A 27,031-nucleotide genomic window follows, 5' to 3' on the forward strand; every position below is an offset into this window, starting at 1 on the left:
TTTTTGGAAAGCAGCATATTTTGAGGTAAAATTGAGCTAAAGCATGAATGCCACTGCTGTGAGGAGGACAAGAAGAGGTGGTAAACATTTCCATTTTTAAAAACATGCAACCTGCAATTACTTGTACGAAGACACTGAGAGGAACACACACAAGAGTTGATGATAATGGATGTGCTATATTTACATAATCACTGACAAGAGAAAGCCATAAGCAACAGAATGTGTCTCACTTTGCTCCCTAACATGATGCATGGCCTCCACATGGCTCTGTTACCATCCTGGTCTTTGCCTTTCTCACATGCTTGCTGTGCTCTGTCTTTGTCTCCCTCGCTGCTGTCAGTGTGAGTTTGGTCTTGGTACCTTTTCCAGACGCTTCTTGTTTTATTTTGAAGGTGAGCTCATCGTGAGCTTTTCTGTTTTATTTTCACATCTTTCCTTTGTTCACCTGTTCTTTATTACCCCATTACCTCCTCCTTTTCACCAGCTCGTCTTTCATGGTTTGTGTAAAAATTGGCTGTTGTTAGGCAGTTACTGTAATTTAAGGACGTGCGGCAGCTGGAGAGCAGTACTTGGTAATATGTAGCGGGTGGTTTTTGGTTTTTAGAAAAAAACTTGCTAAAAGGAGCAATTGTCAAGCGCCCAAAATTAAATGTTAATCTAGTAAATTTTTAACAATGTTTACTGAATACTCAAATATTATGTATATATCTATATATCTGTGTAACTTTAATCTTTTATTCCAAAGTAATTTAAATGTAAAAAGTCTACACAGTGCTAATGGAGAGATGCCAAACTGCATTTCATTGTTCTTTTAACAGTAACTATAAAGATCTATTATATCTTATATTATTATGTAGAGCTCTACTCATTGCTGTGGATGGAGCCACCAGCAACTTTATATCTTTCTTCTGGCTAAAAGAGAAAGTAGCTTATTTCAGCTGGAGAAGAGTGAAACACAATGAAAGTTGTCCACATGCCGCAGTTACATGATGTTAAAGATTTGTGTTCCCAATATTTATCAACATAAATGGACGGACATCATTAAAACAACTGAGGCTAAAATGTATAATCTTCCCATGAGTTTAACTTCTTCATCATCTTGCTCTTTCATGCTGTCGTTAAAGCCTACCCATATGGAAAAGAAATAGTAAAAACTTATATGTGATTACTCATGAAAGTGGCCACTTTCTCATTACTTTCATACATTGTTTTAGTAAGTATCCAAAACATACAAGTTTCATTATATAATTTTTCAAGGGATCTTATATCTGTTTTCACTCTTGTATGCTTTTCATACAAGTTTCACACAAGACAGATACAAACTTTATAAGATTTATATATATCTTTTCCATATGGGTATTTACATAAACACTAAGCCTGTTTAATGGTTCTAGCTCATATGTATATAAAAAAAACCCTTAAAAATCTTTGAAATAAATAAATAATTACAATGTAAGATAGGGAAATATTGTTTTTCCGTGCTTAAAACGACTTATGCGGTACTGAAAATTACAGTATCATTTACAGTCTGTAAAACACACAGTTAGCTACTATTACAGATACTTATGTGATGCTATTTCTTCTTTACTGTAAAATACACAAAGTTGAGCAATACTTAACATTTCTCACGCTTTATGAAAAATTACTTCACCGTTACTTAAAATGACTTCGGTATAAGTACGTACAGTTCTTTGCTTCTTGTAAAAGCTTGATTTGTTCCAGCCTTCCTTTACCTATTTGTAGGTAAATATAATTACACTGTAATTTGAAATCAAATACGCTGAAATTCCATTTAATTACAGGGGAATTACACAGTTAATTGCAGGTCATATTTTAAAGTGTTAAAAAAATACAAATAACCCCGAGCCCTGTATCTATCACAGCTCCAGGCTTGCAATACACTGGCAAAAAGGCGAAAAATGAAGTGGAGAGATGGAGGCGGCAGGGCAAAAAATGTGAAACAGAGGTGTACAACACTAGGAAGTCCAGTCTGATCTGCTTGACTCCGGATACCGCGGAGAAACTGAGAGGTAGAGGATGCTTGTCTGAAGTGATCGCCTTGCTTTGCAGCAGAGAGGGTGATGGAGGGATGTGATGCAGGGAAGAAAGGAAAGGTTGGAAGAGAGCAGTAGGCCAGTTTCTCTGAGGTGACTGCTGCCAGATTCACACTTCAGAGTAAGTTAGCATCAAATAAAAACACTTACTCACTCGTGGAGAAAAAAAAAAAAGGTTTGCAAGGTGATTTGTAAACATGTTGCAATTTGGAAAATGTAAATCGACGAAGTCACTGATGAAAAAAAATTAGATTCATTATTCATGCACAACTCATGAAGTATGGGATTTCTTGGGCGCTATGTTTTATGAGTGGGCAGTCAAAAAAATGTGTGTTTCATATGCTACACATAAACATGGGCTCTGGGTTGATCTGATACATCAATGCTAACATTATCCACTGATTACTACAAAATGTATTATATTTCAACGGTTTTGAATCTGCAGTAAATGAGCAAATAAAACTCTCTCCGCCATCCCCTCGCTTAATTAAGTGCATCTGGTACCCCAGAATTCCAGATGGAATAAATGTAAACATTGCAAGCGGCTCACTGCTGCATCAGCTAAGAAAACAATGATTCATTAATATAAGGAGAATTCTTATTAGATATTTCAACTCTAATCACAAAACCTATTCACGAGGGCCGATAACAACAGTAACAACTTCTTCTTTTCAATTAGAACTAATGACTGAAGTAGTAATCAGACACACATGCCAAAAATGTACTAATTTAATTTCCTTTTTGCGCAGACAAACCATTTGCCTGGAAAATTATTAATACATAGTCACACTTAAGAGAAAGATGAGGGGGGAAAAAACGGAAGGAGACAACGAAGGTGGCGTTAGCGAGGAGGGAGGCACATCGAGGGAGATAGAAAGGCGTGATATCACGCTGAGGAATAAAAAAAAAAAAAGGAGGAGGAGGTTGGAGTGGAAGGCGGAAAAAAGGTGGGGTGGGGAATGAGTGAATGTTGGAGTCTAAGGAATTCCCGGTGGAGCTCTCTGCAGCTTTCCCCACAACAGTAGAGGAGGAAGAAGAGCCCTTCTATTCTCTCACACATTCACATCAATTCTGCCAGGAAATCTGCCACGAGGCAGAACCGTGTAAGCATGCGAATAGACTTTTTTGACTCATGAATACTAATGGAAGAGTACATAGTCATAGTCTTAGCTATCAGCCCCCCACACAGCTGTATTCATCCTCCCTGGGAGAATGTAAAACTTTCCCAGATGCAGCTCCGTGCTGGGAAATCAGCCGGGGAGTCAGGACGATCTTATAGCATGAATGTACCTGCACGTGCACACAACAGCCCACACAGTATTTGGGTAATGTTGGAAAAGGAAAGGCCTCTTTGGAGCTCCCTCAGCTCTAGTCATGCATTATCCATGGTACAGCTCATGAATAAGGGAACAGTACACTGCTCGTGTAAGGGAGCAAAATGTCCTGCCTGTGACACCTAAATGGTTTCTGTCATGTTAGCTTTACACGTGTCATGTGTGTGTTTGTGGCACCATCCTTCATATTAAAAGACTAAGTTAGTTGACATTGTACCAAGCAGGAAAAAAGTTTCTGTCCATTTATAGGGTGACAAGCGGGTACACCATGAACAGGTTGCCAGCCTGTCACAAAAGACAGACGTCCATTGACACCTATGGGCAGTTTGAAATCACCAGTTAACCTAACCCCAATAACTGCATGTGTTTGACTGTGGGAGGAAGTACCCAGAGAGAGCCCACACAGACACACAAAAACAGACCTGGCTAGTTGGTAGTTGTGAACCCAGAGCCTTCTTGCTGTGAGGCAACAGTGCTAACCACCGTGCCACCCGAAAAACTCTCCAATTAGCTGCTACTAATTCATTTATTTCACGAGTGAAGATGTTAGCAGTATTTTGAAAGACTGCAGACCTGTATCAATGTGCAAGAAAGCCAGAAAAGGAGAGGAAAAAAGAATCCCCTCATCTTATTCCCATACTGGGCCGCACTCAATTTACCACGCTCATATTGAGGACGGGGGGGGGAGAGACACTTCCAAGTTGTCAGATCGAGTGCCAGTTCCAATTTGCTTTTTCCATAGCTCACATCTGCTCGAGCCCACTTGGAGCCAGCTCATTTCTTCAAAGTCACCCAGACATCTCATGTTTACATGTGTAAGGCTACACCCTCCGTTTGATACAATTCTGCTTTCTAAAAAATACAACAAACGGTCGCGGCACTTTGTTTTTATGCAAGGATCTTTGTGCATGTGAAAAAAGACGGAATATTTTATTCACCCCATTTCCTTCATCAGCAGAGCTGAATGTTATTTTTTTTAATTTTTGCATCCTTTCTCATTTTCATCATCCAGCTAATGAGCACATTTATTTCTAATTAAAATAAGCACGAGGAAGCAGGGAAAACATGTAAGGTGACCACGGGAATGAGCGAAGGTGGAGTAAGTAAAGCTTACTAAAGAGGGACATGATGACATGAATAAAGTCTCGCTGCATAAACAAGTGCAACAATTAACAGATTTCCAGGGTCGGGATTTATTCAGCACGACTGTTTCTTCTGCTGCATTCCAATGAGAGGGAACACGCTTCTCACAAAGGGCACAACAGAGACTACCACACGTGTCAAAGCAAAGATCAGACGGAATACGGCTAATAACGTGTATCAAAACACTCGTGTCTGCATTTCATTTCCACTATTGTGCTGCATGAAGGTTCTTCAAAACACACTTGACATTATAAAAACACCACGGAGCGAATGAATCTCACCACACCTTTTAGAGCGCTCCGAATCCAAATATTTTACAGAAGCAGTCGTTTAGTAAGTGAAAATTCTGCTGAAGGGAAGGTTGGTGCAGTCCGTGAATCTTGTTGTGGGTTAATCCCCAGGGGGCTGAAGTACTAGTGCAGAGTATAAGGATGGTTACATACCTGCAGACTAGAATACATTGCTGAAAACCTTCCAGCCATAACTGTGAATACATCCAAGGCATGTCACCACCCACATAAGAAAGGACATGTAGACATCGCTTTTCACACATAACTGATCGACTGAGGTCTCACACACACACACACACCTGTCCTCTTTTAACATGTACGCTCACCAAGCTCTGCGCCTATGCTATCTACTCCTATGTCTGTTAAGCTAACCATTCTAGCCATGACCATGGTTGAGTATGAAGCACTATGAACATCTTGCTCTAAGTAATGCAGTCGAATCAAATCAATTTTCACCACCGAGTAACTGGCATCGCCACAATTAATGAAGCAACTATCTAAGAGCAACAGGTTGTTTTTTCAGAGGTCTAAGCTTGTTCACACTAGAGCTGCCAAGGACATTTTACAGTCATGTAACCCTGTTCAAATAAAACCGCATCATCTAAAATCATTTGAATTTTTTGCATACACCAACAGAGCCATTTTGACCACCACAGAAATCAATTTAAAACGCTGCACTCAACAATTGTGGCATGTCTGGTTGCCTAGCACCACGCACTGTTTACACACATTTTGATATGAAGCCTGCTATATCACGGCCCAGAGCTAGCTAGATGTGACTGATAGATAAATATATCGGGGCCCGTAGCTAGATGAAAGATGAAAAATCTCCGCAGGGTTGAACGGGCTGTGGATGGGATATTGCTGCCAGGCGGAGCAGAGCACATGACGGATGCACGGAAAAATCGGGCGGGTTGCTGGCAGCGCAGCGGGAGCCAGGTGGAAGAACAGACATAACTGTTGTGATTATCAGGAGTCATGCAAACCATGCTGGCATATGAAAGAAATCCAAAGCTTAACTGCGGGCCCCTCTCGTGCCGGTTTCTAAGCTGTGATTGGATATAGCTGTTTGGGAGAGGGGTTTCCAGAAAGACAGCTGGTTGATGGTTTTGTCTCCTCCTTTTCCTTCTGGATTTAGGAGCTGAGGATGAAGCTGTCCATAATTGTGTACATTACTAATTCAAGAGTCAACTGTTGTGAGCAGACTCCTGTACGTACAAACACTGGCAAAGCTAGTAGAGGGTACAAGAGATAAAACAAGATTTTGTAGAGAGATATGCAGGGAAGTGTTCACATGCATGCACACGGATCATAAACATGCCCCCTTCCATTATTTCTTAGTCTCTGTCAAGCTGAAAGTGCATCCAGGCTTTGAAATCTACTTCATGAAATGAAAGCTTTCAATAATTTTCATTTGTGTTTCCCAGATCAGGCTGATTGTGCAGACGTAACAGTTTGAAACAGTCATTCATTTAGTGCACTTTGAAATGGAGATATGTTCCAGAAGGGTTCAGGAAATAGCCAACAACAGAGAGGGAGAGAGCGCAGTTCCACACAGGAGCTCGAGCTTGTTGTGGCACCACTTTAGAGGCACCATCTGCCTCATTCATAGCTCAGCAGATCACAGGGCTTTCCATAGGAAAACATAAACTCCTTTCAGAGCGTCTACGTCTGCGCGCCCACACGCGTCCATCCACAAGACAGCGCTGTCTGAGGAACAAATAAACGTTCATTATCATCAGCCGTCTTTGTTTCAGCCGAAGACACGTGTGAGTGGGCATGTCAAGGCTGCAGAAAGCAAATGCGGCAGAAAGATACACAGCCGGCTGCAGCCTTCCCTTTAGGTTAGTGAATGCAGCTCATTGAGGCTTGCTGATTGGCAAAGGGGTCGCTTCCTCGGGATAGGCTGGTTAATTAGATAATTAGCTGCAGCAGCTCCTAATGAGAGCCGTATACCGCTTCATCCAGCGCAGGTGGATAACGCATACATACTCACCGCCTCTCTCCTTCTACATATTCATCGGCTATTCCATCACTGCCATGAAATTAACACCTCTGCATAAATTCTTTAATTTGTTGAGCGCAGGGGAGTCAGTGCAAATGCTCCTCACGCACACACACCTCTGGCACCTTGGAGAACCAGGTAAGGTTTTCAATTAAAGAACCAGGTGTTGAAACAGGTTGAAAATGAAAGTGTGTGTAGGTATTCAAGACGCTAGATCCGAACATCTAAAACTCACAACCTGGCTCTAATAAACTGACAGAAGCTTCTTGGCGTGCACGCACACTTCTTAGGCTACGTCCACACGTACACGGGTATTTTTGAAAACGAAGATTTTCCGTTTTCGTTTATAAAAAAAATCCCGTCCACACGTAAAAGCCAAAAACGAAGGAAAATGCTGCTAGGAACATGCCAAAGCAGCAGGTGGCGCTATATCCCTAGCCGTGTAGAAATGTTGGCCAATCAGAAGTCAATAAGCCTGGGTGGGAAAAAGTAAACAAAAATGGCGCATAGAAGCAGAACTGAGTCATATGTGTGGAGGGACAGTAACTGTGTGTGTATATGTAAGCATTTAAACACTGCAGAGAGTACAATTAACAGTAACAGTATTGTAGAAATCCATTTCACCGAAACAATAACGTGGCGCACAGTGTGACGTCAAAAAATGCGCACACTTTGACGCTGCGTTTTCTCCGTTTACCTCGTCCACACGTAAACGCAAAAACTGAGTTTTTGAAAATATCCACCCTGGCAGGAGTTTTTAAAAATCTCCGTTTTCAGTGACCAAAAACGCCGTTTACGTGTGGACGAAAGGCGCAAATGCATAGAAAAATCTGCGTTTTCAAAAATACCCGGGTACGTGTGGACATAGCCTTAGTGTGTTTACCTGTGAACTGCAGCAGACAGTGACCAACTCTGTATACGTGTGTCTTTTGGGACTAATGATGCCATAACTTGATTGTTGTCTCTAAGATGGCAGATGAATAGCCAGGAGGGGGGATGTGGCACATGGAGTAAGCCTGGCTCAGAGGTGACATGGCTGGGTAAGGGGAGAGGCAGGAACTGCGTCTCTCTGGGTCTGACTGCGTGGACCAGAAAGGAGGTGGAGGAGGGCGCAGAGGAGAGGAGAGCAGGTGTAGCCTGGCTCCCACACTGCTCACAGCATCTGTTACTGGGCCACTGAGTTACTATGATCAGCCTGTGTTTGGCATGTGTGTGTGTGGAGAAGAGTGAGCTACACGGATGGGTGAACTCTATTTCTCTCACTACTCTCTCTGCGCTGCGCTTGCTTTCCCTTTTGTCCACCTCCTTCTCCCTTCTGCTCTCTCATTCAATTATGCATGTGTGTGTGTGTGTGTTGATGTTAGGTGTTATCACCTCTGCCATGATCATACTTTTCCTCCTGTCAATCACGGCCAACACAGTCAACACCGGGCAGTTCTGTCCTTGACCTCGCCCGTCCTAAAATGCAAATGACTTGAGTAGCCACACATATTCCCGGTGTGCGCAGCAGAAGAGGGGAATACGTAACACGAGCAACGAAGCACGCACACTTCCCCTTCTGGCCTCAGGTGCTGTGTTAGCCAGCACTGATAGGTTAATGCAGCAGTAATAGCAGGACAGACATGCGTTTGCGTGCGTGTTAGTGGAGATCTAGGGAAGAAGAGCGCAGATCGACTGTGATGTCCAGCTGTGCCCCATCTAAAAGACTACTCCAAGAGAGCTGGAGCCCCGGGATGACCTGGTGTTTCTGGAATGAAAGATGTCACAGCAGAGCAGGCTGACAGGAAGAAGCGCAGGGTGGTGTAATGGGAAACAGCAGGCGGTGTGTAAATCAGTGAGGAAATGATGCGAAGATAAACAGGGCACAGCGGCACGGTGGAGCAGCGGTTAGCGCTGTTGTCTCACAGCAAGAAGGTCCTGGGTTTAAATCCAGCCTGTGAGTTACTCCCAAAATCCAAAGATATGCTGGGCTTAGGCTTACTAGTTATTTAGTTAAGTGTGAATGCGAGCGCGGTTGTCTCTGGGACAGACTTTCACCCTGTCCAGTGTGTACCTCTATGTAAAAAAAAAAAAGAAGAAAAAAAACATACTAAGTCTCAGGGACAGGACCTCAAAATGATGTCATCATCGCAGACACTCAGGAAAGTAAATACCTGGAGCTGCTATATCATTTATATTGTGAGACAACACTTTTTTAAAGATGTAAAAATCTATCACAGACAGTATGTTATAGCACCGGTCCCCAACCTTTATTAATGTCAGACAATATTTTCACGGACCGGCCTTTAAGGTGTCGCGGACAAATACAACAGGATACGACCAAGACAGAAACTGTGGTATTTTTTAAAATATAATAATAAAAAACACAAATTCACTGTGTAATTGTGTAACTTTATTACCTTAAATCTGCAACAAGATTGAGAGTAACATCCCCCTCTCTGCCCCTTAATGCTCTCTGGTCGCTATGGTAACACGTAAATATTTCTTTCAAACTAAGACACACAACTACAACACAGGAAAAGACCCAGGGAAACCTGGAAACCATAAATTTCCGTACCGGTCCGTGTACCGGTCCGTGGCCCGCGGGTTGGGGACCTCTGTGTTATAGCATTTGTAAAAGCTTTTACTATTTTTGCTGTGAGCCTAGGTTGATCACGGTGGCCAGGACTAGTCGGCAATACCTTTTTTTGACTGATTATCCAGCACAAAGAATAAATGTTTGGAGGTACAAAGTTCCTCGTATTCCTGGTGGTTCTGATATGAGACCAGATGACATTAAGGACGACGTTCCCAATCTTTTTAAAGATCTTAAGGCGTTTCTAAAAATATCCCCCACATGTATCGAAATTCTAAACACTGTGCAACAATCTAGCAGCTAAAACAACAGAAGAAGAAATTACATTTTTTAAGCGCCCAAGGCTGCAATCCTGCTGACCGAGAGCAGATTATTGAATTTCTTTCTATCCAATTCTTCACATTATGAGATGCCTTTAGGGCCAAACTAATTTATTGGCAGCTTTCACCTTTATTTCACTTCAATCCTAATTTTACAAAATGTCAACACTCTGTGTGTTTTGTCATTGCTCTCAGGTCCAGATGGCTTCATGAAGGGCTCCTGGTTTTAGATATTAGATGGCATTAATGTTTAACGCCCAAGCAGGTATAAATTTACAGCAGTAGATGCACTGACTTCAAATAAAGCCACACAACATGGATACTGTCAGAGGAGAGGCAAAGAAAGCCATTTTAATTCACTCGGGTGAAAAATCCATCACCTGTCATTCATAACTCACACATAACTCACAGGTGACAGCATCAACTTCACAGGATCATGGAGAGGTGTTTGGGAGTATTCGGAAAATCATTAAAAACAAGCTCAAGCTTAAGACGAAGCAGAACAGAAGGCAAAACATAAAGAAAGAAAGAAATGAAGGAAAATCACATTTAATGGTGTAACACTTTCAATGGGGGATAGCTTCTTGTTCACAGAAAAGTCGGCTCGTGTTTGTGATTACATTAGTAATTCACTGCAACCAAAGCACATACTTCTGTTTGAGTGAATGCTAAGAGAAACAAACAAACGCACAGCCTACAGTGCAGTGAGCATTAAATACACAGCAGTGTAGAATCCTAATGCCATATGTTAATTATTACGTCTTTGTGTTGGCTGCGTGCAAAGAGAGCTCAAAGGCTGACACAAACATCACACGGCACCGCGGCGGGTTCCACATACAAATGCCGACTGCTTTTCTTAGCAGTGTTTACACTCGCTAACAGCCTGTCTTTATGAGCGCCAGTCTGAACGTACAGATGCACGCGGATGATCGTTTGGTTCCCCAAACAACTCCGCTATCCCCATGGGAGAACTAAGTCCCCCAGTTAGCCCTGTAGCGCTGCGCGATGATTCAAACGGCTGTCATCCCTCTGTAATGATGATCCATCCGCAGCTATTACCAGCCCATGGTTTCTCACTTACCAAGCTGATTGTTTGACATGTGAGACATACATCAGGGTAATTTGCCCTATAACTCTTTTTTTAAAAGAGCACCCAAAGCAAACCACGCACTGTGTGTGAGGATGGGAGTCAGAAGTTGGAGGTAAATGAAACGGAAGATGAGCAGAGGACAAAACATGGGAGCAAATGGAGAAGAGAAGGTAAAAGTAGTAAGAAGGTAAAGAGGGTGGCCGCCTATGGTTTTATAGCCAGGTCTCAATGGGAATTATCAGATTTGTGCCCAGTAAAGAAACACGTCAAGTGTTATATAACCCCCAACAAAGCCCAGTTTTGAGTCCAACACTGGATTACGTCAATGAAAAAGATGAAGAGACAAGAAAAATGATTCACTGTGCTTTAGGTCACTAATATAAACTCTAAGACTGTCATCCACCTCTGTTAACTCTGTTCTAATGCAGTTCAGTTCAAGGTTAATTCAGTGTCATGTAGATATAGCACCAGTGCCCAAGAACATCTCGAGAACTTATCTCAAGGTGTTTTCGATAAGGCCCTACAATATTAGAGAAAACCCCAAGAATCGATGAGGAAGCACTTGGCAACAGCGTCAAGGAAAAACTCTGCTTTAACAGGAAGAAACCCCCTGAAGAACCAAAACAGCAGAGCATAAAGAGACCATAAACAAAACATGACAGGAGAAAGTAGACAAAATGGCATGCAGCAGAGGCATGTAAGCACATGGAGAGTAAAACCGATGGGAGTGAAGAAGAAATTGCATGATGGGAAGTTCCTCAGTACCCTGGGCCTATGGCAGCGTAAGTAAGACATGGTTCCGGGTCAACTAATCCTGCCTTGACTATTAGCTTCATTAGAAAGTAAAGAAATGGTTTCTGTGTCCTGAATCCAAACTGGGAGCTGATTCCACTGGTGAAGGACCAGATCGCTGAAGGATGTACTTTTAGAAACATTAGGAACTAAAAGTTAGCCTGCGGTCTGTTGGGATACTATGAGGTGTTCAGGCTACAATGAGGGCTGATCGTTTGCAACAGTGGGAAAGGCAAGCTTTTGAATCATTTAGAAAAAAAAAACACTGAAGCTTTTATGACACTGTGGCTGTTCTTTATGATTAAATCTAAACTCAAAGTCTTTACAGATTTATAATGTTGGAGATGTGAAGGTAGGAAGCACTGCTGGATAAAGTGACCTTTGAAAGTAACTTGTCACATTATAACATTACTGCCTGAAGGTAACATAACACCCTGTTGCAACTCCTTGTGCATATTAGTTACATAGTCCAGAGGGCATGCACACTACATTACGAGTGCCTCTGAATGTACTGAGTGGGTCTCGCTGCACGATATTATCACTCTGTGGACATCAGTAGCATCTTTTAGAAGAGTAGCAGTTTTCCTTTGCTAAAAGCCTGTGTTTAGCTAGCAGATGCTAGTTTCATGCAGGTGACAGATACAATCTGCATTTCCATAAATCAATTTCAGGTGCTTTTTAAATAAAGTGGTAATACAAGGATTACTTTCATGACGTACAGACTGTCCTTTGTGCCACCTCGCTACACAAGCTTTATTTTTTATGGCAACAAAAGGAACAGTGAAATAATAACCAAACTCCAAAACACATGATTCAATACTGCCTTGCAAGAGAAAAGAGACTTTCAATACAATACTTTTACTGTATTGTATTGGATTAATTGAAAGAGAAGCCACGGTTCTGACTTGGAGAAGAAAGAGTGGGTGTTGGCATAAGCAGCGGGTGTCCTCTTGAAATAAGAAAAACCGTCACTAGTGGGAATGGTTCCCTATTAGGATTATTGGAAGTTCCTTTAAGGTGAATTATGATGAGAGCAGAAGAGAAGATGAGAAAGTAGGAGTCAGATCAGCTGACTGACTGGCTGAGCATCAAGGCCATGGACAAACAGAGGAGAAACAACGTCTGGGGACAGATGAAAAGAAGTCATGAGGGATGTCTGAAAACACGCCTGAAACTGTGTTAATGTGTGTGTCAGCGCAGGAGAGCGTCTCACCTGTGTGTGTGTGTGTGTGTGTGTGTGTGTGTGTGTGTGTGTGTGTGTGTGTGTGTGTGTGTGTGTGTGAGACAGAGGCTAGCTGAGGTGCTAATCCCCTCTCAGAAAACAGTGGACCAGCCTGTCCTCTTTCTCAAAGTCACACTCTATACCGCCCAACACACTTAAGACACTATGGTCCCCCTTTCTCTCCTCTCACACAGAGTCAATAGGACTTTGCTCATCAATTCTGTCGGGGGTTGCTATGGAGACTGAGAATATTGTGTGCGCGCGTGCATGCGTGCGGTTGGCTGTGGTGTACAGCCCGCGCGTGTCTTAATATCTTCTCTGGTCCTGTCAGGTCACGTTTCACACTGATGTCTGCCTGTAGTACGGCACGCGCAGCCCACCCCCCGCAACTAAAGACCCCCCACAGAAGCCTGGAGGAGACATTTTTCAAATCCACGCTCTATGAATACCAAATCAAAAGTAACAGTGTAAAAAAGTGTGTGTGTGTGTGCGTACTGTAATGAAGAGTCAATGCCATCGCTCCTGCGTGCGTGCGCACAGACAGCAGCATGAAGCATATATAATTGTGCCCTAGCTGAATGTCTACTCTAGTGCACACTCAAAAATATGCAAGTTTTATTTTTAGCATCGCAGGCAAATGGAGCCCCTCTCCTCCCTCATCTCCTGCTCTCTGCCCTCACTCTCCCCCACTGTCACTTCTCTCATCTCTTAAAATCTCTCACCCTGTATTCTCAGAGCGTCTTGGCCGCGCACACACACACAGGCGGCATACATTACATCCATGCAAGGGGTTGCAGCACTAAAAATAACAAATTCTATAAGCTTTGTGCCATGCTGTTCCACCTCTGTGCTCTTATCATCATTGTTAATGTCTGAATGAATGCACAGTCTCATTTTCTCTCCTCTCAGGCAGCCGAGGGATGTAAAAAGCTTGCTGGGGTGGAGGTGACGTATGTACTGTAAGCACGTCTGTCTCCACGGCAGCCGAGCCAAGGTCAATTGCTCGGTGGCCCGGTGAAGCTTTTCATTACATATTTAACTCGGCCGAATTCCCTGCGGAGACCTCGCCGGAGACTGCCTGCTGCTCCTCTCTACCCCTTCGAAGCCCGTCTCGCTGCAAGCCCGCCTGTCTGGCTGCAGACAGGTACGACTCCACCGCATTAGCATACGCACAGTCAGGCGTGTCCTGCTAGGTGAATAATTCCACGGTGGTTAGCATTTGTGTAGCGCCGCCACGGCTGGCGAGGCAGCTGTTAAATAAGGGCGTCAGGGAAGACAGAGAGAGAAAAATCACATCTCTCAATCAGCCAGACGGAAGAAAAAGACCCCCAACCTCTATTACTGCCATCCTGTCTGTGCTCGACTTTCATTTTGTTTTTCTTAAATGCTCACGTATCAACTCTATCACGCACACACAGACACAAACATATAGATAAAGCCCAGAGGGGAGAGATTAGCAGAGAGAGCGAGAGAAACTATTTATTTACATGCTAATGGAAATGTAAATCCCAGCTATGCCTTTATTCCTTAATAACTGTTTTCGAATAATAATAAAAAAAAGAAGCAAAGTGGGGGAATTTTTACATTATTATTAAAAAGAAATTATAATAAGTCAAGACTAGTTCTTTCAAGAAATGGTTTTTGGAGGTTTTCTTCCCACAGGACACAGAGCGACTCTGCTGTCCTGACTAGGATTGTAACTCGCTAAATGAGATGCTGTGAAGGGTTTACAATGGATGGATTAAGGAGCAAGTTGCCACAAGGGAGAGGCGATCTAAATAGGCCGCAGAAGTAGCAAAGCACTAACCAGGATAAAGGCGGGAGCTGCAGTCTGGGATGAAGGTAAGAGTGGAGTACATCTCACTAAATAAAGTGCTTTGAATTGTGGGTAAGATTAGAAAAGCAGTATAGAAACACTACCCGGGTTCAACACAGAGAACAATTTGACTGTCACCTGCTTCAAATATTTTTAGTCCTCGAAAGAAAGAGGATTTTTTCCCTTTTTTAATTGGAAATCAGGACAAAATAGTTTTTTGCTCATCAGTAGACAGTTACGTTGAAACCAAGCACACCATTGCTGTTCTTGTGACATTGCCAATAAGTTTGATGTGTCACATGGCCCTCTTCCTATTGAAAAAACAAAAGTTGCATCCAAGATGGCCGACTTCTAAATGGCCACCATGGTCACCACCCATCTTGAGGAGTTTGCCCCCTCACATATACTAATGTGCCACAAACAGGACTTTAATATCACCAACCATTCCCATTTTATTACGGTGTATCCATATAAATGGCCCACCCTGTAGACAGTGTTGAGTGTATTGTAACAGCAATGACGTGTGAACCCTGCTTCCAGGTCCAAACTACTCTGTGTTTATTAAAGCTGTTGCTTTTTTTTTTAACATGTTTTAATGCTTTGTATTCCTGCAGCAGTATATGAATGACTAACCTCGTATTGTGGATGGATTATCTCAGTTGTTCTCCTGACTGAAGTTTGGAACATTTACAGCATCCTGCCATGCGATTGCATTTGTCCCTAACCATCAGGAAACCTCACATTAACTGTTATAGCGAGTCAACGCTAGACAGTTTAACTTAGGGTTATATATCCCTTTTTTTGCATGACAATTCTGTACGTTATACATCAAACCATTGTAACATAGTAACTTTAACCTTGGTAGGATGCAATGTGCTATGACTATCATCACAAGGTGGCATCTAGAAGCTGCTTGGTAACTGCTATTCAACAACAAATTCTGAATAACACCCTGTTAACAAGAGGCATCAGACCTGTTAAACATGCACTAAAAAAGCCTGAAAGAAGAGAAACTTTCAAAGCCACAGACAACTACAGCTGTCAGAGTGTTGCGTGGAACTAAGATCCTGTAAAAACTCAGCTAGCTTTTAAAACACGTCACAAGTCTGCCATTGCCAAAGAGCTTCTAATATTCTCCAGTATGCATACATGTATATACACTTGATGGGGCGACCGTGGTTCAGGGGGTTGGGTAGCTCATCTTGTAACTGGAAGGTTACCGGTTTGAACCCCAGCTCTGTCTGTCCTGGTCGTTGTGTCCTTGGGCAAGACACTTCACCTACAGCCTACTGGTGTTGGCCAGAGGGGCCGATGGCGCGATATGGCAGCCTCGCTTCTGTCAGTCTGCCCCAGGGCAGCTGTGGCTACAACTGTAGCTGCCTCCACCAGTGTGTGAATGTGAGAGTGAATGAATAGTGGAATTGTAAAGTGCTTTGAATGTCCTGAAAAGCGCTATTTAAATGCAATCCATTATTATTACTTGAGAAATAAAAAGAGAACACTGATGACTGATGACAGAGGGATTTTGACTCAGTCTGCGCTCCAGATGGGTTAATTATTAATCGCGTTAGTCATGATTACGGCACGTTAACGCTCATAGCACTAAAAAATTGTAAGGTTGCCATTGGCTTTAATCCAGATGAAAGAGGTAAACCTAAGAATGTAACCAAAGCGGCGTGCCACTAGTTCAGATGTATAGTGCAAGCAAAGTACTCAAACACGACTAAGTTGCATGAGCATGTACGTCCACCATCCGGCTGAGTATGATAGGCTATCACCAGTTTCTGCACCTCCATCAACAAGCAGATGAGGTGGGGGCAGATGAAAGAGGGTGCTGTTAAAACAGCATTATTATTCTGTTGACTGCTTCTATTAGCTCCATCATTATTAGCAAACTTACTCATGAGCAGATAAATAAATAAATAAATCGCCGATGGGCTCAGCCTATCATCGATAGTCGTTATTTTTCATCAAGTCGCCCACCCCTACCTGTGCCAAAAACATTTACTATACATTAAATGATTTGAATTTTATGTGTTTATAAGTTTTGACAACCAGATTCAAGTTCAGGAGCAGAATAAATTGCACTTCCTTTTGCTCTCCAGATACAGTATGGGCAAGGCATGTTTCAAAGACCAGCTTTAAGTCCTAATTAGCAGCAGTGCATTCCAATTAACTCAACTCCAGCTTTAATCATTTATATGATCAGGGTAATTAAATACATCACGACGTCGAAACCATACAGCACAGGAAACTTTGCGAGACCCAGACTAATTTGTGGTAGGCTTCGTAAACCAAGACCACAAAACTGAACTCTTGCACTGCTGACTGCAGCACCGGAAGGCTGCATCGCTGATGATATCGAATATAATCTCATGCGAAGACGTCGGCCTGCGCAGAAACACACGCTGTTTCGAGTTTTCATATCACATGGCCACATCTAGCTTCTGTATCAATAATTCCTGCATCGCCCTTCCAAATCGACATGTCGGATTGCTGAAGCAAGAACACAAACAGCAGAAACCATCGCACAGCGTATCCACAGAGCAGACATTGATATGCATGACTGCATGCACCTACACGTGCCTGGTGCACACCACCTCTAAACACACAAACGCTCGCTTCTAACCCCACACTAGCTTTGCCTCTCTCTGTCAAAGGAAAATGCCATCCATCATGCAGGATGCATGGGGTGAAAGATTACTCACATTTCTCCCAATCATGGCCAAATTGCTCTGGATGGCTCTCATATTTGGGAGATGGCTGTGGCCGTCTCTTTGCATACAAATGACAAAGTCTCCCCCGCAATTTGCTTTCTCCTTGACTCAAAGAATGTGATGAGAGAGTTACAGACAGGGTGCAGGAAGAAGAAAATGCAGAATTGCAGCTGGAGGACTGGAAGGAGGGAGAGAGATGTAACATACAAGGACAGATAATTAAGTCCAACCTAATGCTCACGTCATTAGGTAGGGCGTGATACTCGGGGAGAATCTAATGCCGCTGCGACACCTGACTTATTTTTATCATCTTTGAAAAGTACATTTGTAATCCACACATTTAAATGTCTTTTGTACAGGATTACTTTCTTCTAAAAGTCAACACACCAGGTTCAAGCTGGCATGAAACAGCACTATGAATATCCTCAGTATGCAGAGCTATCATACAGCATTGCTCTATAAGAGTACTAACAGATATGTGACGCTGTCGTTGACCACATATAAAAAAACTATTTACATCTTACTGATAAAAACAAATCAAAGAGCGCTGGGAGCACGAATTAACAAGTTAACAAGCCAACAGTGTAGCCAGGTTTTAGTCTGGAGGTAGAAACCTAATGCCTGAAAAGTTACCAATCCCCTTGTTATGTTGAGAAAAACAGGAAACTAGCCTTTGCTTTCTATTCCCAAGTTCATCTAACCTGGAACTTTGCTAGAATTGCTTTTCCTTTCAGAAACAGGGTTTCTGCCAGTCTATTACAAGCTTGGTGGCCCATCTGGTCTAAACTGATCCACTGCTGGTCCTAAGCACTGTGGATTCTTTTTCATACATACACAAAAATATAAGCATTAAGCTGGCTAATATACAGCCATGGTTAAACAAAAGTACACACAATGATTGAAAAGCTCTTTTATTTAGTAACTGCTTTCTGTATGACTATCAATCTCTCACATGTTTGCTTGCTTTGATCATTAATGCCACGTAACAGACACGCAGACTGATGGGCAATAACAACTGTTGATAAGGTTCCTCTGTGGCATTGTGGTAACACAAACCTGAATGCGCTTAACAACAAGCTGCCAAATTGTTCTTTTATAGTGGTCCTCACTCTTGATGCACTTCTAAGGAAGTCAAGGAAATCAAGTACATTTGTTTAGCAGGGCCTTGCTGCTTTTACCCTCTTAGTTCCTGTATTAACAGTGACAGTGTACTTCTACTTCTTCAACATTTTACTTAGTAGTCTGCTGTTGCCATTAGCTGTTAAAGCTATAAAAATAGCTCAAATAACTACATGAGTTTCAAAGGGAATAAAGGATATGGCAAATATACTGTAATTTACAATGAGTTTAGCTGTTCAGATGATATTCGACTACCTCCAGACACAAATTCAGGACTAACAGAGGTAAGATGAGTAAAGTAAAGCTAACTGTGATTTGGTGCTTCCTCTCTATTAAATGTTGTAAACATGAAATAAACTACCTGGTACCATGAGAAATACTAGCATGCTCCCATGTTTTTCTCAATCATTTCAATTTGACAGAAGAAAAAAAAGAAAATACCTTTTTCACACTTTTACAGTTGTGTCAGTCAGGTTAGCTAGCGTGATAGCACTCAGGATAGCCATGGCATTGCAGTAGTATTCACAATATTCTGTATGATAACAAGTGTGTGCCGGCTGCTAATGAGCACCACTTCACCTGCAAGCTAATTGGAGCTAATTACAGCTCCACAACCCTGGTGGCAGCACTTTTAGGAGGAGAATGACACTAGCGCTGACTCTAAACCACAGCGGCTAGATTTTGGCTAAAACTATCACTCTTAACAAAGTAACAAACTCGTTACCAGCACTTTTCTGTAACAATTAACTTGATGAGAAGAATTACACTTTTATAGATAGCAGCAATCAACAATAACAAAAGCAACAAAAAGGCCTTTTAACAGTCCTTTAATAGATATTTCATATTGCATTCTGTTATTCACTGTAGCAAAAAATGCTGATGAATTCAATAGGGAAGCACTGAAAAGCAAACACTTTAGGTAATTGCATGCAAATGAAAATGTGTCACCGCAGTAAAGGCGGTTTAAATGCTCCAAAAACAACACAGCAACATCCTTTAAGAAAGAAACAAAACAAATCAAAGCCAGGCTGCCTATTTTAAAACAGCTTCCAGGAGCCCGCTCTCTCTTCGGCTAATGAAATATCTAAAGCACTTAGTTTCCTTTAGTTAGCACCTGCCTCCTTAGAGGCATGTTCCTCCTCTCCAAGCTAAATTACCGTACTTGGTCTCAGTGGAGCGAGACAGAGTGCGGTAACAAAGAGGAGAAGTCGAGTGTATTTTCAAAAAAGGGATGATGCGCTCGTGCTGGAGAGCTGAGGTGGCAGACAATAGTGTGCTGGCAGATCTCACAGTGAACTGAGCAGACAGGTTACAGCGTGCTACACCGGGCCTGTAAAGCCACTTTAACCACTTTCCAAATCCCTCACTTTCTCTCAGTGCTGCCGCTGGTACTAACAGCTCAAAAGTGCATCATAACCAAACCTTCCCCTACCAAAATACTCCGCAAAGGTTTGTTTTTTTTTGTTTTTGTTTTTTACAATGCCTACTCTCTGTGGAATGAATTATACATCTGCAAAACAGTCATCTGAAAGTTGGAGGTTCTGGGCGAGGGCATGCAGTTAAAATGAGGAATTGTGAGGTGCATTTCCACGTCAGTAAAAATGCCACATCTGTATATGATTTGCATGCTTGTTCTCTTCTTCCACTCCTATGTTTAATAGACTTCCTGGCAATGCAGGACTCAGTGGCCAAATAAAAAAACAGGATGTATGGTGACTGACAAGAGTACGAGAATTAAGTAAGTAAGCTAAAAGATCTCACAAAGCAACAAATCATGCCACCACATAATGAAAAAGCTGACATACTTTTATTATCAGTCTGAAAAGAGCCATTTCTAAGGCTTTAGGACTCCAGTATTGAAGTGACTGGCCTACCAAGATTCCTCCAAGAGTCTACTGATGACTCATCAGGTCACAAAATAACACAGAACAATACTTAAAGACCTGCAGGCTTCACTTGCCTCAGTCAAGTTCAGAGTTCATGATGCTACAAGAATCACACCAGCAGTCAAACATGGTGGTAGTGTAACGGTCTTGGGCTGTTTTGTTGCCTCGGGACCTGTTAGACTTGCCATAATTGAGGGAAACATGAATTCTGCTCTGTATCAGGAAATTCTGAAGGACAATGTCCAACCATCATTGTGCTCTGAAGGTGTTGGTTGCATTTGGGTTATCCAAGTCCACCTCTGAATAGCTCAAAAAGAAACCAAACAAAATAAGATGCTTTGGTATCACCTTAAGCAGTCTGTTAATACTTTTCAGTCTGAATTATAACAATTCTACAAAGAAGAGTGGGCCAAAGTTCCTCCAAAGCACTGTGAAACATTCACTGCCGGTTATCACAAATACTTAATTGCAGCTGTTGATGCCAAGGATGGCACAACCAGTTATTAGGTTTAGAGGGCAATTACTTATTAACATAGTGCCGCAAGGATAATAAATAAGCAAAAAAAAAAAAAAAAAAGTCAGGAAGGGTGTAAACAGTTTTTCGCAGCACTTTAACTTTAACTCTATGTAGACCAGTGTTTCCCAACCTTTTGGAGCCACTGCACATATTTCACATTAGAAAAATCACACGGCACACCACCAAACAAAAATGTCACAAAAAGGATATTGATCATTTTCCCCCTGCGCACCAGGCACAGTGGAATTGGTTTGGTTTGTCCCCAGTATACTTTTTTTGCTTTCTTTTGACCACTACTCATGCCAGGGCTTCATCTGGGTCGGAATTTTCTCCAGGATCCAGGTCAGATTGACTACGTTTTCTTTTCAAATATTTATCTATTTATTTATTACACGCTTTGTCGTCTCACTCACAGCATGACTATTATGTAATTTCTTCTTCGTCTTCTTCTGTTTTATTGGCAACCCATTTAATGAGAGCAGGTAGTTGTACTGCCCTCTAGTGGAAGAGAAAGTAATCAATCTGCCCGTTACTAATCAGGTTGAACCAGATAATCTTCCACGGCACACCTGATTATTTCTCATGGCACACCTATCCACAGTGGTTGGGAAACAATTATGTAGACAAATCTAGACACGATTTAAGGTAAGATTTTTTTTTAAAAAAAAATTTTAGGAGAAATCTAGTGCATATGAAGCCATGTGCTTCATTACTCCCAACTTAAAATAAGTCACTGTTGATTATGGCTCCATATATGTCTTCGACCACATTTTTGAAAGGAAAATTCTTCTGATTAATACATTGCAAAACCATATCTACCTTCTCTTCTACCTGCTCTTCATTCTACTTATTCTGCGTTCTTCTATTTTATGAGAAAAGGGACCATGATGCACGGTGGGATGGTGGTTAGCACTGTTGCCGCACAGCAAGAAGGTTCTGAATTCAATTCCACCACTAGGCCGGGGTCTTTCTGTGTGGAGTTTGCATGTTCTTATGTGGGTTCCCTCCGGGTACTCCGGCTTCCTCCCACAGTCCAAAGACATGCAGTTAGTGGGGATAGGTTAACTGATCAATCTAAATTGCCCATAGGTGTGAATGTGAGAGCGAATGGTTGTCTGTCTCTGTGTGTTAGCCCTTTAACAGACTGGCGACCTGTCCAGGGTGTACCCCGCCTCTCGCCCTATGACAGCTGGGATAAGCTCCAGCACCCCCCCACGACTCTGAAAAGGATAAGTGGAAGCGAATGGCTGGATGGATAAAACTGTGCACATCTTTATAAATTGCAGTCCTCCTGATTCAACCTGGTTTAGACTTCAGCATTTAACCATAAACACTCAAGGAGTCTTTGCACATTTTTATAATTTGATCCTTCCAGTCCCATTGTATCAGGCTCCACCACAATACTATCCACAACTTTACCAAATGATCGTAATCTATCCTGGCACCATCACCAAGGGATACCATGGAAACTAAGCTTGAATTGTAACATTTTTTATTTCTTTTTATTCACACTGCAAACTGGGTAAAGACAAGCCAAACTTCCTTTCTGGTGTGTTTCAGCTGAACGAGTCTGGCTAGTGTCTTCATCTCAGCTCCCCCTGTTTCCAAGAAAGGGTTTACAATGCAAAAGTTTTGTAAAAAACAAAAACAAAAAAAAGGCCATCAGTATTCAAAGAAAATTAAAGAATTACACAATCGGTGTTTAGACAGTGAGGGGAAATCTATAAGCAAGTGAGCTGTAACGATCAGGCCCTGAACTGGTTGTCATTACAATGATGGATTCTATTCATGTCACCCATCATCGACTCAGTTTAGAGAAAAGAAGAAACGTTCTTTTAGCTCAGCGTTTGGGGAGATATGGAATATAAATCGAATCTATTTGTTGGTGCAAATCTGTTAGCATGAAAAAGTCATGAGGGCCACTCACCGAGCACGCCGAGCCTGTAGTTCATGGTTACCACGATCACGTTGCCGTAGGCGGCGAGGACGCTGGCATCAAACATGTTTCCTGTGCCTTCCATGTAGGAGCCGCCGTGAATAAACAGCATCACCGGCTTCTTCCTGCGGTCACGGATATCTACATGCACAAACAGGGAAAAACAGAGTGTGAAAGAACAAAAAGTCAATGACTGCATTCACAGTTATGATTAGACATTGTGTTAGACCATAGTATATGGAACAAACTGCAGCGTGATGAAAACACAGCACTGGATCAGTGCTGCATTACTTACTGCAGCTGGATGCCAACCTTTAAAAATGGGCTTGAGCTCATTTAGATTTCAGCCAATGATTCTAACAACAGGCAGTAACGAGAGGCGCCACCGTGAGAATCTTGTCAAATGTTTCCTGGTGATTAAAGCGAGAAAAAAAAGGCTTGAAGAAAATTACCAGCTACTGTAGTGCTTCACATTAGAGCCTGTCGTGCATCAGTCTTTACTTCACACTGAGGCCAAGATTGACTAAAACTGATGCAATTCCTAGCGCAGTGCAAAAGCATCTGTGTGTGCAACTGAAAATTGATGGCAGCCTGAGGCAATTAGTTTCAACAGAGAATGTCCAGATAAATTCACAGAATATCTGCACAACAGCTCTTATGATGGGGTAGCTCAATGTGTTGGTGTCAGAGTTCACCCCAAAGAGCTCTCTGCTGCAGAGAAGAGATGTTTAACACTGTTCAAACAGCCACTCTCTAGTAAACACACTCAAAGCAATGTGGCACAACATACAGAAGGTAAAAAAGAAGGTACCAGGATGACACTAGGAAACATATCAAAGCCGGGCCCCAAAGGAGTGGAGCTGATGTCTGTATACTCCCCTCTGAAGAGCATTCAGTGCGCAATCAACACAAAATAAAAGGCCACTGGCTCTCAATATATCATGTGTGCAATAAATTTCCATAATTTCCTCATTTTATTTTGCACCTTGGAACTCGGAACCCCCATAAATGCAAATTTCAAGTCGCCTTGAGCTGCAGAGACAGCTATAGAAACCTATTTCTAGGTCAACTCCCCTGTGTGGAATCTCTAGAAGAACACAGTTTTCTTGGACGCTATCATTTTTGCACTGGCACAAATTGTTGGTGGGTCCCGCCTGGAGGTGAAAAATGGAAAGATAGCTAAAAAGTTACCCATGAAAATGTTACGCAAGAACATTAGAAAACAAAGTTTAGCTCCAGAGTTGCTTCCCGTAAAGTTTTCTGTATTTATTTTACTGAAAGTAAGTATAAATGTGCAAACTGGAGGCAGGATCTGTCTATCTGGTTGTTCAGTCTGACGTCACTAGCCGTGTCTGGGCCTAAACTCCGCTGCAGGTCCATATATCAAACGATCACTATGGCATTACTGAGAGTTGAAAAACTGTCTAAAGTCTTTCATCTTTAATAAAATGATCAGCGTTCTGCTCTACCAGGTGTAACAATTGAGTTTAACATCCAGGCATCCATGAAAACGGAATTTATGACATTTAACGGAGTTAGAAGTTAGCAGGAAGTTAGCTCGCTAGCTTCTATCTAAATACAATATAGCATGTCCTGACTGCGGGGTTTTGGAAACAAATTAAAACGTACAGCTCTGCTATCACTTCCAGCATAAATGAAGACAGGAAACTAAACAGCAGTGACGTTTGTAGGGTTACTGAAGTTGGGCTAGCTGGTATATAATGATGTGCTACGTGACCGCTAGCGACACACAGCTATGTTAGCATAATATAAACAAGCTAACTTTTTTTCCACTCGATAAAAGTTGACGTGAGTGTTCTCGGTGGTCAGGAACAAATGTAATCGCATGGCAGGATGCTGTAAAAGGACCAAACTTCAGCCAGGAGAACAACTGAGATAATCCATCCACAATACGAGGTTAGTCATTCATATACTGCTGCATGGGCTGGGCTTTAGTTACATCCTAAGGTTTTAAAAACTGAGCTTAAATAAATGATTAGCGGTAATAAAAGCCGAGGGAGGTCAACAGTGATCACTGACTGTTTTAGGAGCTTTTTGAGATCAAATAGAAGAAAATACATAACATTAAACATGTTAACAACACAAAAGCCATATTAAACGCAGACTACTTTAGGCCCGGAAGTAGGATTCGTCGCGTCATCACTGAACAACCGGATTATTAGCTATAGTGATTTAAACTAAGTTGTGGGGATAGGTTAATTGCCACTAGGTGTGAGTGTGAGTGCGAATGGTTGTCTGTCCCTGTGTGTTGGCCCTGCGACAGACTGGCGACCTGTCCAGGGTGTACCCCGCCTCTCGCCCTATGACAGCTGGGATAGGCTCCAGCGACCCTGAAAAGGATAAGCGGACGCAAATGGATGGATGGATTTAAACTAGTGTTGCCTGGACAACACTAACTTAAATAATAATGCTTAAAAATGTGAAAACAAGTACTTAAAAACATATTCTCTGCAATATATTGTAAACATGAATTTCTGAGGCAAGCTGAAGGTATTCAGTGAATGTAGACCTACTGTGTTATTTATTTCCTTATTTTCTCTTATATATAATATATGATGATATATACATATAATATACTGTTACAGTGGTGGATGCTCATATTAAACAAAAAATACAAACAATGACACAGTGATTTCTCTACCACTGGCTTGAGGGCATGGCCTGCCTCCCAAACAGAACACTTCTTTGACCCCACCCACTGGATGAACTGACAGGTTGCACCAAGACCTGGTAAAAGATGAATAAAGGCTATTCTGATCCATAAAACACTTAAAGCTACTCCAGTGGAGTCTAATTATAAAAATATGAAGCTGAAAATGAGCATAACAGGTGCCCTTTAAACTCTATGGTTGCTCAGGGAAGCTATGATGATAAATTCTGGCATCCTCCACTAAGAAACTCATGCAGCTCATTTCAGAAAGCATCCAATGTCAGTCCTGAGAGTTTTCAGCATACGCCCTCTCCTGCAGCGCTGTGCGTGCACGTAGGACGGTCCCCGATGGGCCCTCGTTGGCCTTTGAACCAGTCTCCTAGCTGACTGTGAGCAGCGTCGCTCCTGCCTGCCAGGAGCCTACGGTAGCATATGGCACAGAAGACTCAGAGGAGTGGCACAGTGACAGCAGCCCCTGTTGGCTTCTGTTTGTGTGTCTGCGAGTGTGTGTGCGTGCAGGCCTGAGGATATGAGCAAACAGTAGTGGCGAATAACCACATAAATAACCACTACTGCATCTATTATAGAAGGCAGGAGAGATGGAGGGCGTGCGGCTCTCTTTGAAAGCTGCTTATATATATGTAGATGCTGTGTTAAGTACACAAACGTATGTAAGGTGGCTGCAAATGTAGCACCGTAAATCTCCAGTGATAGACTAGGGTGTCACAGACACATCCATACAGAGCTATGGCGCTAAAACCAGCGCATCAGTCAGGCAGACACACTCACACCGGCGAGAGAGAAATTCACAGGCAGTTGCAATGGAGAAGTCGCTATGGCAACTGCTCCACTTTGACTTGTTTCCGCCTCTCCTGCCTCTCCCTCTCACTTGGACAAAGTCTCATTGACTGTTGCTGTGGCAACATATTGCTGTCCTGCATGCCTAACCCCATGATGCCCTTCGCCGTGCTTCTACCTGCATGTCATTTCATTAGCAGCGAATGACCACATGCGCACCTCCTACATGCATGTTTCTGCATTCTGCTGCAGCGGCATCGAGGGACAGAATGCAGATGCACACGCACACAAACCCACAAGATGCAAACACACACACACACACGCACAAAGCAGACTGTCACAGTTGACCTGTAGACTCGGCGTCCACGGATCAGTTACAGGGCGAATCGTTGTGGCACAGTGACTGATAGGACCGAGGCCCTCAAGGGTAACAAGCTCTCCTCTCTTTCTCTCTCTTTCCCTGCCTCTGGCTTTGTTGTGTTTCTACCACAACTAAAGCTTAGCGTGCGATGCCCACAGATGGGCTGGTGGTTAGCTCTCCACCCTCAGCTTCCATACTTGAACCACATGTGGGTTGAAAGAAAAAAATTCAATCATTCATCAAAGCGTGCAATCATGCTTTAAAAATACTTTTTGCATAATTTGTTTCTCTTCAGCTATTTTGTTGACAATGTGAACAGGTGCTGCACGACAACAGAATGTCCCATACCATGGAGGCAGCTGGGGAAATGGGATAGTGTCCACGT

At 42.5% G+C, this 27,031-nt stretch overlaps 1 protein-coding gene across 1 annotated transcript in view; it reads right to left on the bottom strand.

The window, feature by feature from the left end:
* LOC146580560 (neuroligin-2-like) overlaps positions 1-27,031 on the bottom strand; it is a 149,278-nt gene that overhangs the window by 56,884 nt on the left and 65,363 nt on the right. Inside the window, exon 3 of the mRNA XM_085267334.1 lies at positions 22,808-22,957. Within this exon, the coding sequence (XP_085123460.1) occupies positions 22,808-22,957 (150 nt within the window). The remainder of the gene's footprint in view (positions 1-22,807; positions 22,958-27,031) is intronic.

Source organism: Mchenga conophoros, linkage group LG3, assembly GCF_057382185.1.
Source record: "Mchenga conophoros isolate Kocher_MC1m ecotype Shallow Benthic linkage group LG3, M_conophoros_male_GT1.1, whole genome shotgun sequence".
Lineage (NCBI taxonomy): Eukaryota > Metazoa > Chordata > Actinopteri > Cichliformes > Cichlidae > Mchenga > Mchenga conophoros.